The 12,312-nt window shown below is 34.2% G+C and overlaps 1 protein-coding gene across 2 annotated transcripts in view; it reads right to left on the minus strand.

Annotated features, from left to right (window-relative positions):
* Positions 1-12,312, minus strand: part of CPS1 (carbamoyl-phosphate synthase 1) — a 133,851-nt gene that overhangs the window by 77,765 nt on the left and 43,774 nt on the right. For both annotated transcript variants that reach the window (XM_033230408.1, XM_033230407.1), the window contains 8 exons: positions 11,624-11,752; positions 10,958-11,064; positions 9,970-10,108; positions 8,993-9,070; positions 7,348-7,446; positions 6,413-6,508; positions 2,425-2,614; positions 548-705 (listed from right to left, as the gene is read on the minus strand). In XM_033230408.1, coding sequence (XP_033086299.1) covers positions 548-705; positions 2,425-2,614; positions 6,413-6,508; positions 7,348-7,446; positions 8,993-9,070; positions 9,970-10,108; positions 10,958-11,064; positions 11,624-11,752 — 996 coding nt within the window. The remainder of the gene's footprint in view (positions 1-547; positions 706-2,424; positions 2,615-6,412; positions 6,509-7,347; positions 7,447-8,992; positions 9,071-9,969; positions 10,109-10,957; positions 11,065-11,623; positions 11,753-12,312) is intronic.

Below are 12,312 nucleotides of genomic sequence, written 5' to 3' on the forward strand. Positions count from 1 at the left end.
CTAGTAATAGCTTATTGATAGGCATAAGAGGCAATGGAAATAAATAATAGAAAAGTAAATCTATCTTTCTTAAATATCTAAACTACAGGTTTTCCAGTCATTTTACTGACTGGATCCATTTTATTCTAAAATGTTTATTTTCTTTCAAAAAAAATTTAAAGCCAATTTCTCATTTGCAGGGCATTCACACATGCAAAATGTGTGACTGATCCCAGAAACAAGGTAAAACTTGCTTTGGTATTGCAAGTTGATATGGTTCTTAGTTTCAGTTCAGGAGATCGGAGATTCATTGGCACTTCAAGCCTTGATAAACCACTTCATCTCTGGACTTAGGTTTCCCTTTTCATAAAGTAAAATGTTAATACCTATCATTTCAGCATTGAGTGCTGTAATTAATATACAATATTTCCAAACTATTAACACTTTTCTAGAAGAAAATGCATACAAGTATGATCATCTTAACTATTATTATTAGGCATGAAAAATCATTCTCCCTACTACCCAAGACAAATAATGCCCTCGTTTCTCCAAAGCAAAGAATCCTTACCGATTCCACTGCAAAACTTGGAGCAATCTTTTCATTGATCTCATTTAGTTTATCTGAAAACAGCTGCCTGTCCTCCGTGGCCATAATGGACTCAACTGAAGTTCCCAGGACTTTCACACCGTATTCCTTGAGCACACCTCTCTTGAATAGTTCCACTCCTAAAGAAGAACCAAATAGGATTAGTTTTTAAAATCTCGAAATTTTATGCCCTTTTTAGCAGACAACTGAATACAACTATACAACTATTTTTTTTATCTTAAAATCCAAGAAGTTACCACTGTCTACAATAGAATTGCACTTAGGGAAAAAAATTGAAATAAAAATTCTGAAGATAGTCTGACAAAATATGTTACTGATGCTACTATTACTTATATTACCATCTTCTGAAAATCATTTTTATCCTTATTAATAAATGTCATAGTATTATACTGAGCCTTAAGATTTCAATATATTCCCTTTCCTCCTAAAGTTCATTTCTATAATGAGATTGTATAATTTTAAAAATCCCAAATATATGAGAACCTACCTGGGTTAAAAAATTATTATCAAAATGGTTTGTGTTTTCACTATCTAGCCATCTAATTTTGCCTGTCTTTTTTTTTTTTTTTTGACATACAAATTATATCACCAATTGCTTACCCAAACGAACTAAAGAGATTCTTATTCATGATCTAGTTCCAAAGATCTGAATAATTTTTTTTTATTATTATACTTTATGTTCTAGGGTGTATGTGCACAACATGCAGTTTCGTTACATATGTATACATGTGCCATGTTGGTGTGCTGTACCCATTAACTCGTCATTTACATTAGGTATATCTCCTAATGCTATCCTTCCCCCTCCCCCCACCCCACAACAGGCCCCAGTGTGTGATGTTTCCCTTTCCGTGTCCAAGTGATCTCATTGATCAATTCCCACCTATGAGTGAAAACACGCGGTGTTTGGTTTTCTGTTCTCTCGAGTTTGCTGAGAATGATGGTTTCCAGCTGCATCCATGTCCCTACAAAGGACATGGACTCATCCTTTTTTATGGCTGCATAGTATTCCATGGTGTATATGTGCCACATTTTCTTAATCCAGTCTGTCATTGATGGACATCTGGGTTGGTTCCAAGTCTTTGCTATTGTGAATAGTGCTGCAGTAAACATACGTGTGCATGTGTCTCTATAGCAGCATGATTTATAATCCTTTGGGTATATCCCCAGTAATGGGATGGCTGGGTCAAATGGTATTTCTAGTTCTAGATCCTTGAGGAATCGCCACACTGTCTTCCACAATGGTTGAACTAGTTTACAGTCCCACCAACAGTGTAAAAGTGTTCCTATTTCTCCACATCCTCTCCAGCACCTGCTGTTTCCTGACTTTTTAATGATCGCCGTTCTAACTGGTGTGAGATGGTATCTGAAGAATTTTGAAGAGAACAAAGCAGTAGACTCAGAAGACGTATGTAGTAATAGTAGAAAGACTGATCTATGTTATCATGAAAATATGGTTGAGAGGCAAATGCTACAGGGCTGATACCTAAGAGCACTTAATGAATGTTAATTCTCATTTTTCATTCATAATAGTTCTCAAGACCTCAATAGCAACAGAGAAAAACAATATCCTGGGATAAAGTAGAGAAAGTTAAGAAACCTACTGGCTACTCTGGAGCATTAAAGTGAAAGGTTTCTTTGTCTCTCAGCTATTTTGTGAAATTAACTAGTAATATTCATCATATGACTATTTTAAGTGGCTGTTTGCTAACTGCTTCCTCACACATTAGAGGAAAGGTTTTATGAACACACAAAGCACAATTGTTAGATGAGTTCAAATAAAATATGTTACACAGCAGTGCATATGTCAAAACTCTGCAATTAAGCTTATAAGAACTCACCACAGTTCAGAGCTGTCTGGCCACCCATGCCCAGAATTAACCCATCTGGCCGTTCTGCCTTGATGACCTCTGTGACAAACTGAGGGGTGATGGGAAGAAAGTAGACAGTATCGGCTTGCTTTAAGCCCACCTCATTGGTCTGGACTGATGCAATGTTTGGGTTCATCAGAACAGTTTTGACATTTTCTTCCTGAAAGAAGCAAAAGAATCCAGTACATGAATATATGGTCTAAAGAAGAGAATGACCACACTTAAATAAAGAAACATGGGGTAACTAAGCTTTTAGGTTATCTGTGGGCTGTAGAGATCCATAATAGGACAAGTAAATGGAAGTTAAAGGAAGACAAGCATTTGGTGAAAGAAATGAAGACATTCTTGGAAATGAAACTATACAAAAGAATCGACTGCCTCATGAAGATTACCACAAGGTGATCTTTGCCACCATTGGCAAAGCTGGAGACCATTTCTGTACAATTTATCTAGAGATCCACAAATACTACTGAACTCTGTAGTTCAATCAACCTTAAAAGAATAACATATTCCAAAAATTTTAAATTAGTAAATATAAAATAGAACTACAGGCAATATGAAAGCTGCTTACAATTTAGAGTATGTCATGTGGTGATGAGAAGAATGTATATTCTGTTTTGGGGTGGAGAGTTCTTACAAAGATCTATCAGATCCATTTGGTCCAATGTCAAATTTACGTCCTGAATATCTTTGTTAAATTTCTGCCTCGATGATCTGTCTAATACAGTGGAGTGTTGATGTCTCCCACTATTATTGTATGGGAGTCTAAGTCTCTTTGCAGGTCTCTAAGAACTTGCTTTATGAAACTGGGTACTCCTGTGTTGGGTGCATATATATTTAGGATAGTTAGATCTTCTTGAATTGAACTCATTACCATTATGTAATGCCTTTCTCTGTCTTTTTCTAAATCTTTGTTCATTTGAAATCTGTTTTTTCTGAAATTAGGATTGTATCCCTTGTTGTTGTTGTTGTTTTTCTGTTTTCCATTTGCTTGGTAGATTTTCCTCTCTCCCTGTATTTTGAGCATAGGGGTGTCACTACATGTGAGATGGGTATCTTGAAGACAGCATACCATTGGGTTTTGCTTTTATATCAGCTTGCCACTCCATTCCTTTTAAGTGGGGCATTTAGCCAGTTTATATTCAAGGTTAGTATTGATATGTGGATTTGATCCTGCCATAGTGCTATTAGCTGGTTATTATGTTGGTTTGTTTGTGTGGTTGCTTTACAGTGACACTGGTCTGTGTGTCTAAGTGCATTTTTGTATCAGCTGGTAGCGGTCTTTCCTTTCTATACTTAGTGTTCCTTTCAAGATCTTTTGTAAGGCAAGTCTGGTGGTAATGAATTCCCTCAATATTTGCTTATTCAAAAAGGATCTTATTTTACCTTCACGTGTTACCCCCAAACCTAAAATAAAAGTTAAATAAAGCTGCTCCCCCTTCTATTTATTTGTCTAAGAAGAACATTGAATGTACATTTAAAATGCAGAATAATGTGCTCCCTTCTTGCTGGAAGCACTGAGAGCCTTCTGCTGGTTTCCATTTATTTTCCAGATTTTCATGCTTGCTGTAGTGCTTTAACAAAGAACATTATACAACTGTTTGTACATATTATATTTAGAAAACCATATGGCAAAAGAAATAAAACTATGTATGTGTACGCATGCATGTGTGTGTGTCTGTGTGTGTGTATGTATGCATATATCTATATGAAGGTATTCGTAGCTCAATCTTATTCCTTACATCAGGAGAGACCTTCAAAATAATTCTTTTTGTAGGCTACTAAGGATAATTGTATTATAAACCAGGATGAGGGTGATACTTAGCAAAATAATTATTATACAATACAGCCAGATGGTTCTAATTATTTCCTACATTAGCAGGTCAATTTTAAGTTCTTCTAAAAAGTCAACAACATATTCAGATAAAGGTATAGAAATTATTATTGAAAACCCTACATATCTTTGGGGAGGATCTGAATAAAACATTAAATATATTTCATGCTGCTTTAAATTCAAATAGTGAATTAATGCTTGTAATGTACTTTTAGTAATGTATTTGATTTTTATACCAAGACTATGAAAGAGATTTCAACCTTTTGGATGAAGAAACTGAGATTAAGTAGGGTTAAATGACTTGCTAACGGTCACATAGCTAATAAGTGGCAATATTAGGGCTCTAATTCAAGTGTTATGATTCAAATCCTATGTTCTTTCCTCAATATGAGTCATCTCTCAAGATTTTAAGAGTAATATTATTAATAAAATGTCAGGAAGATACAAACAGATAAGCAAATGCTTTTATAATATGGGATGAATTTTAATCATTGAGTCCCAACTGACAACACATCAGCAACAGAAGTTATAGAAAGCCTCCCTACTGAAGAAAAGTGACAACAAATGTTAGTATATTTAAGTATTTTTCTGAATGTGCTATACAATGAATATGGTGATTTTTTTATAAGTCAAATTATACAGGAAAAGATCCTATACATACACATGAGTATTCATTTATTTTAAAACTTATTTCAAGCCATCCTAATTTTAAATCATTTTGTTTTATTTTTCTAATTCTTGTTGCAATATATGTGCCAATTATAATATTTTTAGTTTAAAAATCATCTCTAGTTATTAACCTTCTAAGTGATCACAATATAATCTAATAATTCCTGTTCTTTAGTTAAAAATGTATAACTTTACCCAGTTGATGTAAAACACATTAAAATACAAACTATAAAAATTCTAATTGTTTGTAAAACTCCCAAATAGAATAAAAACTGTATACTAGTTAAAAGTATTCTAAACTCTGAACACACTTAGATTGTGTTCTAACTAATCTAAACCACTGGACAGTCTCTAATTATCTAATGAGAAATTAAAGCATAATACAAAGAAGTAAAACATCATTTTCAAAATGTATCCCAAAAAATATGTGAGTGTACATGTACGTGAATGGAGGAGAGTATTTTAAAAAAAAAGAAAACAAATGGGAAAAAGAGTAAACTCATTGAGACTGTGTTCTACTTCTTCAACAGACACCCATCAGGTGAAAATCTTTGACTATAGAATATTAACAAAAAGAAAACCTGTGGCCAACTGTTTGTTCCATGTTTGCTATCCTAGTCTTTTTCTGCCATTCTATGCTGCCCTCTACTAGCCTGGTCTCTGGTGAATGGCATTACACTGCAAAACCTGAGGCAATGTCACCAAGAGCTCACATTGCCTCTGAATGGCCTGATTAGCACAATGAGGGTTACCAACTGAACTGCTCAAGAGAAATACCTTAAATATACAATAGAATTTTTCTAAAGTTTTATTTTACTACAGTAAGTGTTGAGAGATCTCCAGAGGATTTAAAGAAACAGGGAGGATGTCCTTCCACACCTGTGTATCAAATCCTCTTTTCTACTTGAAAATGTTGCCATATCATCCCATTTCCCAGGCACTGATGAGAGAACTGTGTCCCCTAGTGACAGATAATAATTTCTAAAACCTGAACAAAATGTACTGTTGCCCTTGCTCCTCCAACCAGAGTTTCCCATTTCAACCACAGAGACACCCAAAGCATCCTGTAGAGCACTTGAAGGACTTTAAAGCAACAAAGATGCCCAAAATTTCTCTTTCACATAAAAGACAAGTATATTTGAAAAGCTCACTGCCTCAAAAGAAATAAACAGCATCAATAAATGTGGCTTTATATATGTTTTCACTATAAGTAGGCAATAACCTAAATAATTTTGGAGATTAATCTAACCTCAATTTACAGATGTGCACATTTGAGAAAGTTGAAATTCTTACTCGTGATCAAGCTTCTTTAATACAAGATTTATAAAGGCACAGTTAAGGAAAATAATTATAGCAACTTTGAAAAGAGGTAGTGTCATAAATCTAAATTATAAAATACTAATTAGACTCATTAAAGGAAGCATATTAATTCTAATGAAGATCATATTCTCTCACCTTCATGGCTTTTACAGCTTGAGATCCTGAGTAATCAAATTCTCCAGCCTGACCAATGGACAGACCTCCTGATCCTAGGATAAGGACTTTGGAAACCTATAAGCAATGAGAAAAAGACATTGTTATTACTGCTAAAATGGGGAAAATAAGGCATTTTCAAGAGTGGAGAAGACAAACCACATTGTCTGAGTTTCTGTGGTCATTTAAGGTCTAATGTTATGAAAAATATGTAATAGATAGGGAAAAAGACTAATAATTTAAAACATCTCTAATTTCAATGTGATTTCCAAAGTTTATTAAGGTTTTTCACTTAAGTAAAAAATTTTTGGAAGAGGTTTACATTTTATTAAACATATATAAATATCTAAAAATATGTACATATATATAAATACATCTATGTGTGGTATTTTTTCAAATACACATACATCCTTCTAAATTTTAAATAATGATGTAAGTATACAGTTTACAAAGGAAATGGGTAAAAACCTTATTACCCTCATATACATATTCAACTTAAGAATTCAATTGTTATATTAATCCTTGAATAACAGGTATTCTAGTTGAAACAAAAAGAACTCTATCATCTATAATGCTTCTGTAGTCTGAAATGTAATCTCATGTTTACATAGAGCTATGGCTTTGTGGATAATGGGAAATAAATTCTAAACTAAACTCTATTCTTTCTTATGTTATTACAACTACTCTGGAAAAAGTAAACTTTGGAAAAGACATTATTTTAACTTAAACCATGAAAGTTCCACAAAACATCATCAAGAAGGAACCAAATAATTAGTTACAAAATGACAGACTATTACAATATTATCAGTCATCTTTTATTAAACACTAGTATACCTTAAATCATTCAATTTTTAAAAATCATCACATGATAGGGACAATCCAAAATTCATAAACCAAAGACAAGCCCATATACTGACCTCAACTCGAGATGCAACTAGTGCTGGCTTCGGTAAGACTGATGTAATGGTGGTACCTTTTCCTTTCTTTATCAGTGAGAAAAAGGAATCAAACAGGTACTAGAAGAAAATACAACTAACTAGTTAGAAGCTTCAAAATTCTTCAGTTCACCAGATAAAACACAAGATGCCCAGTTAAATTTGAACTTCAGATAAGCAACAAATAATTTTTAGTATAGCATATGTATTTTTTTGCTTTTTTGTCAATAACTGCATATCTTACTAGTATAAGAATTTAATCAAATAAACACTTCTGTTCACCTCCAGTGTTATAAAAAAGAAGTTTCCAACAAGCAATGAACATATCAGATGCCTTCTGAGAATGCCAAGTTTATAGCAACTTGTATATCATTTGCTTCTTCTAAATCAAATTCTAGGTGGATATAACAATTGAAGCTATATCACTTAAGATATAGAAAATTAGAAATACTAATTTAAATTTAAATTTCTATCAGCTCTAAAAAACAATTTCTGAAGATTATTCTTAAACTTCGCCAAAGGATTTACTTCTGTTGTTTCACTAGATATGACAAATTACAGCAAAGAATATTCATTTTGCAATTATTGGAAAGACAAAAAAGAAGAATTATGTGATAGCGGATATTATTACGTATCTTAATTGCAATGTTCCTAATCCAAAGTACTAATATATGCTAATTTAAAGTTTAAATTAAAAAACTACTTAGTATGTGTTAGATGATACGCATAACTAAATTTGATTTATGAATTTCATCATGGGTTGGTAATATAATACTGATTTTGGCTATTAAGAATCAATATTTCCTAATAATATTAAAACAAGAACAAAATACAGATATCTAAAAAGGCAATTCAGACATGAGAGAGCAGAGCAGAGCTTGCAGAAAGAAAGCTCTTATTCTCTTCCCCATTTTACCTAGAAGTCTTTTCTGAGAGTTCTGACAATGAAGATTTGCTACTGGAGGTCCCTGGGTGTGGGGAAGTCACAATAGACTTCAGATTTTTCTGGATGTCACCCAAAGAATTTATTTGGAAAGATGTGCTTGAAAAATGAACTAAGAGCTCACACAAAAAAAGTAAAAATATTTAGATTAAATACAAAACTCCTCTAAGCATTCTTTGTGGTTCTTTTCTGAAGCTGTCTGAATTATCTATGTATGTGCATGCATGCCCTCTCTCCCCCGCACACCCCTTCCCCTCCTTCTCCTGCTGCTGTTTATTCTCCCTTAGTGGCTACACAACCAGTTGCCATAGGGATTTTTGTGAAGTCACAGATGGGGGATTAAAATTTCATTTCAGTCATGAGACCGAGAGAGAGCAATAGGGAATTCATTTGCATAGTACAACAATTGTAAATTTCAGAACTAAATATATTAGAATGATAATGGGTTTAAATAAAAATAGCATCGCTTCGGGTTTCTTAAGGGCTTTCCCACTTTAAATTTTAAAAAAGATAAAAATTTCCTCTGTGACATTCATGGGGAGATTTTAATACAAAATGTGTGTTTCCAAAGCACTCTTCTTGAGAATGTTCTGCTCAAGATCATCTGGGGTGATTATTTTGGTTTTTTTGAATTTCCACATTTTTTTTTTTACATACATAATAGGCCTCATCTTTCTAACATACCTCAGTGTCTGTTGGCCCTGGGGTGACCTCTGGGTGGAACTGCACAGCGAAGAAGGGTTTGCTCTCATGCATAATCCCCTAAAGGAATAAGAAATGGGAAGAAATTCCTTCTGTAATAGTGAACATCAAGTGTGGCTATGTATTATTCAGGGGACAATAAAGCTCAAATTTAAAAGCTGAGTTAGATGCTTAATAAAATTTTTGTAACTAACAGTACTATTGAGTAACATGGTCTGATCTCTTAAGGACTTACATATCTGACCATTTTGATAAGTATGGAAAATAGGTCAATGAAGACTCAACTAAATGTGTTTTCCTTTAAAATAAATAAATAACAAATTTGGTCTATAGCCTTTGGGACCCCTCTGGATTCTGTTCGGAATAAACTCAAGTCCTCATCTTATCCCCAGGTCCTAAATTACTTTTCCAAGGGTCTTCTTAAAGACTACACCAGTCCCAAGAAAGTCCCAGAGACCCACCTAGACTGGGCTCAAACAGATTTGGACCAACAGCCCACTAACATTGAACGTATAAGATAGTTGTTGATTAATAACTCATATAGTGAATCTTAACAAGTCAACTGATGAGAGAATAAGAGAGAGAAATGACTTTAAAACACAGAGGGCTATAGGAGAAAACCTATAACTGTTTTTCAACACTCAACTAAATCACCAACAAACAGTAGAAAGGTGTTTGCATCACAGTGTATTTAAAAATTCTGGGTGAATATTCTGAGTGAATAATTTATTGCACATTTCAAAACAGCTAGAAGAGAAGATTTGAAATGTCCTCAATACAAATAAATTTAAAAAGTGTTTGAGGCGATGGTCATCAGAGTCTGATTTGATTACATGTGATATGCATGTATCAAAATATCACACGTATCTCATAAACATACACAATGCTTATGTATCAATTATTTTTAAAAGCTCTGCATTTCTCATCACCAACTGAACAGGTTTATTGACATCATTTACCTCATTTGTTTGATCGTTGACATTCACAAAAAGTGGTTTCCAGCCAGCAGGGAGGGCGTTGTCCAAGGCATAGCCATGATTCTGAGCAGTAATGAAAGCCTGTCTGTTTGTGATATTCAAAACAGGCTGATTCTGCCCTCTAGAAAGAAAAGGAGAAAAACAATAGGGAAAAGAAAAAGTGAAGAGGATAATATAAATGTATTCCTTATAAAGCAGTGAAAAAGTAAAGCCTATTAAAGTTTAAAATTTCAACTGCTTAGTGAAAATCAGTCTGTGAGAAAAGTCACAGATTGTTAATCCCAATAATTTTCCCAACAAAAATCAATTCAGGAAGCTTTGTTGAGTGTTAAATACACAGGTCTATTAAATTCTATAATCAATCAGTTTTAGAAAAGGGGACATTGCGCTCATAACAAAAAGGGTTACTCACCAGCTTAACAGAAACTAAGAAATATGAGTGACTTATTTTAAGAGAACTACAATAATTTTAAAGCCAGAGAGTTATTGGGAGATAACAAATAGAGGACTGCTTAGACCTGAATTATACTTTATGTAGAGGGTGGACCATGGGGGAAAGCCTGATGTTTAATAAATTAATATTGTTTGAGGCAAAAAAAAAAATGAGAAACCGAGAGGATCTAAAGATTTCTCGATTCTAAAGTCACACTTACCTTCTGAAAATGTTACAGTGTTCTGAAATCAGGCTTAAAATCAGAACAATTTCCCTTGAAGTATCATTTGATTGAGTATTATAACCTCAATTTATGCCAAGGGAAGGAAAATAACTTTAAATTATAGCAAGGTTATCATTAGAGAAGCCTGCTTTCCAAAAACGCAATAAAAGTGGTATCAGGTAGTCAACCGTCAACCATGTAAGGTATGGCTATTTATTTACTCTAAAGAAATGGCAGGTAAGTTTTCTGAGTTCTTTGTACTTAGTTAATATGTCAGAACTGGTTTACTGTAAGCAAAAGTGAAACTACCTCACCTGTTGGCCATGGACATCTTGTAGGTTTTGGCACCAGCAGCCAATCCTGTTATTAAGTTTCCTGTACTGATTCCAAACAATGGCTCCTTGCCATCACTCTCCAAAATCTAAATCAGGGAGAATTTTTATTAACCAATTAGTACAGTTCCAAAAAATGTTGCTTCTGAATGAATAAAAACAAGGTATCCTTTTTTCTTAAGAAGGTAAAGAGAATAGTAACTGAATTAAAGGAGATAATAAAAAAAGACATGATTGACAAACTTGTAGCATTCAATAATATGTACTTTACATTCAGACTAAACTAAATCTGATTTAATATTTCTTTAGAGACCTGCAGGTCTTATGGGTCCCAAGGTCATGTTGAGGAACCATGAGTTGTCACTTCACAACTGTAGGGCAAAATACATTTGGCCATTGGACTCCAGTTCTTTTAACTCAAGGACATGATCCCAAAGTTACTTTGCCTGAAGAAAAACCCTATTTTCTCTGATATTCTTTCCTCATTGGTTCCCCTATAGAATATCTCTACTGACACTGCCTCAGAAGTCACAAATACCAGCACTGAAAAATGCCTAAATAAATAAAATGTATCACAGCCCTTTCAGGGTACAGAGCGGAAGCCCCCACCTCCCACACAGATACATGTTAATTCCAGGTTCACTGCACCTTTCTGACATTCTGAATTAGTGGTTCTGCAAGAGCTGGGTTCCCCGGTCCTCCTGCGATCAAAATCCCATCATACTCCATCTTGGTGAAATCGTGATTCCAAGGAACTAAGTGCACTTCAGCTCCACGCTGGAAAAGAGACACAAGAATGATGAATTTAATAACATGTTTCTTTGCCAAAGTATAATTTTGCTAGACTTTCTCTTGACTAACCATTCCTTAAAGGGAAGGAAAAATTTGTAAACATTTCAAACAATGCTGTGCAAAAATTTCTTTGGGGCCAGGTTTGGTGGCTCATGCCAGTGATCCTAGCACATAGGGAAGCTCAAGGTATGGGAGAATTGCTTGAGCCCAGGAGGTCGAGACTAGCTTGAGAAACAGGGCAAAACTCTATCTCTACCAAAAAAGATAAAACAAAAATTAGCCAGGTATAGTCCCAGCTACACAGAAAACTGAGATGGAAGGATCACCTGAGCCCAGGAGTCACAGGTCCCAGCGAGCCAAGATCACACCATTGCACTCTAGGCTGGACAACAAAGTGAGACCCTGTCTCAAAAAAAAAAAAGAAGAAGAAGAAAGAAAAAAAAGGAAAACAATCACCATTAAAAGTTTTGATCCTGAAAAAATAGATAATGCACTGTCCTGCACTCGAGAAGTTTCAGTGCCTATAAATGCCATGATTGGACTGA

This window comes from Trachypithecus francoisi, unplaced genomic scaffold (assembly GCF_009764315.1).
Source record: "Trachypithecus francoisi isolate TF-2019V2 unplaced genomic scaffold, Tfra_2.0 Lachesis_group13, whole genome shotgun sequence".
NCBI classification, from domain to species: Eukaryota; Metazoa; Chordata; class Mammalia; order Primates; family Cercopithecidae; genus Trachypithecus; species Trachypithecus francoisi.